We start from the raw sequence: 2,005 nt of genomic DNA on the forward strand, positions 1-2,005 counted from the left end.
GGGGGGGGTAACGGGAGGTAGGTAGAGCTGTAAGGGTGAAGGCAGGCTACGCGAGGGATGCTAGTATGCTTGATTGCTGAGAGGGTCTGAGGTGTAGGCTGCCTACTTATTGGGCTTGGCTAATTACAAGTACTTATGGTAAGTACAGAGTCCTAAGTGCCAGTATGGTGTAGTAAAGGCTAGACTTGTTTAACTTTATATAGGTAAGCCTGAGGTAGCGCTACAAAATCCTAGCTTGGCATCAGCCTCCTTAATATGAAGGCTTAGGCTGGCACTAGAATAAATTACTTTAAAATTTAAATTTAGATCATAAGAGGAAAGAATAAACATGTATATTTATTCTTTATAAGTAAGAGTGCCAGTTTACCTTAATATCTGTTCCTGTCTGTGGCAAGGCTACTCCTTCAGATAATCTTATGTAATATAAGATAATTATATAAATATAATATAAATTTTTTATTTTTCATTTAAGAGCATAGTATAATTGGTTAGTATTATGATCTTCAAAATCATTGGTAGGTGTTCAAATCACCTTGCTCTTGAACATACTTAAGAAATGAATATCTGACATATTTATTTTTAAGTTTATAATTACTATATAACACAGCCTCCCTCCCCTTTCCCTCTCTCCCCCACAGACCTCCCCCCCTACACTGGACTGGCTCGCTCTCCCACCTGGCTCCCAGCTGGCTTGCGGTGCCGGCAAGCTAAGGGAGGGCTAGTGCTGTCCTAACGCTTGGCAGGCTTCGTACCGTATCTAGGTATGCTAAGCAATCTTGCCTTACCTTGGCTACGCGGTGCTCTTAGGCTAGGATGCGATGCTTGCACTATAGTATTTTATTATTTAAGATTTAAGCATTAATGTAAATTTAATAATGACAAAAATTATTAGACAATAATTATAAGTCTATAAATATTTATAATTTAAATAATTTATTTATTGAATTTATTTATAAGTAAAAGCTAAGTAAAATTTTAGTATGCCGATGGTCTGAAATTCTAATATAAATCTAATTAATTTGTAATAATAAGAGAAGGTTATTACAAATTAATGTCATTCTTTTTTTATATTTTTAATAAAGCTTATAACTTATTAGATATTATAATTAAATGACATTATTCTAATTTAGAGAGTCCCAGCATCCCTTAGGGGGCCCCACTAGGTAACAGGGAGGGGAGAGCGATGGACTAATCTCATTTTGTTTATTATAATTAAAATTAAAATAATATTATTATAATAACAGAAAAAGAAACTTATAAATACAATATATATTTACTATATAATTTTATCTAATTTCTATATATCTTAATGAAAATATATTTTTTATAGTGTATAACATCTATAAAACTTTTATAAAACTTCTATAAAACTTCTGTAAATAATATTATTTTAAGATTTAGAATTTCTTTTTTAATAAGTTTATAAATTAACATAGTATATAGTTTTAATTACTATATATGTAAGAGACAAGTATTAATATTACTTTTTAATATAATTAAAAATGTTAAATTAAAAAAATCTAAATTCATTGTATATTGCATATAAAAAAGGTATAGCAAGAAATACTTTACCTTTTCATATATTAAATTTTTATAATAATATTTGACTAAGACTATTTAGACTATTTGGGGGTTTATCTAGTCTAGCTTTATTAACACAATTACCTTTAAAATTAAATACAGAAAAAACTTTAATGATGGTTATTTATATAATTTTAATTATTAATACATTTGCTTATTCAATAAGCCATATTTTAACTTCAATTCATAGATATAAACATCTTAGAAAATTAATAAGAGATGCTTCTTTAGATCTTAGAAATTCACCTTTAGATAGATTAGCTTCAACATTTACTACAGTAATAGCTTGTAGTAAAGGAATTTGTGACGCTACACAATCATTAGCAATAATATTTAGTACAATGGCAGGTATTGATAGTTTATATGAATATAAAGGACGAGATCCAATTTTCAAACCTTTCATTTCTGATATGTTTAAAAAAAA

At 28.8% G+C, this 2,005-nt stretch overlaps 2 protein-coding genes and 1 non-coding gene across 3 annotated transcripts; 2 read left to right on the plus strand and 1 right to left on the minus strand.

Annotated features, from left to right (window-relative positions):
- The first annotated feature begins 469 nt into the window (after window positions 1–469).
- Window positions 470–542, plus strand: GLOTRDRAFT_t131. Its single transcript has one exon. It is a non-coding gene; the product is annotated as a tRNA-Sec (tRNA).
- Window positions 497–733, plus strand: GLOTRDRAFT_134732 (uncharacterized protein; the record flags this gene model as incomplete). The annotated part of the gene is made up of 2 exons (XM_007873657.1): window positions 497–515; window positions 585–733. 2 exons carry the CDS (start codon window positions 497–499, stop codon window positions 731–733), a joined length of 168 nt encoding a protein of 55 aa, XP_007871848.1.
- Window positions 734–1,188: 455 nt separating this feature from the next.
- On the minus strand, window positions 1,189–2,005 carry GLOTRDRAFT_112776 (uncharacterized protein). Its single transcript, XM_007873658.1, has one exon. It carries the CDS (start codon window positions 1,982–1,984, stop codon window positions 1,766–1,768), a length of 219 nt encoding a protein of 72 aa, XP_007871849.1. The 5' UTR covers window positions 1,985–2,005; the 3' UTR covers window positions 1,189–1,765.

Source organism: Gloeophyllum trabeum, assembly GCF_000344685.1.
Source record: "Gloeophyllum trabeum ATCC 11539 unplaced genomic scaffold GLOTRscaffold_00442, whole genome shotgun sequence".
Lineage (NCBI taxonomy): Eukaryota > Fungi > Basidiomycota > Agaricomycetes > Gloeophyllales > Gloeophyllaceae > Gloeophyllum > Gloeophyllum trabeum.

Bases quoted from the DNA above. Each gene is read 5' to 3' on its own strand.
- GLOTRDRAFT_112776 (XM_007873658.1), bottom strand. From the start codon at position 1,984: ATGAAAGGTTTGAAAATTGGATCTCGTCCTTTATATTCATATAAACTA.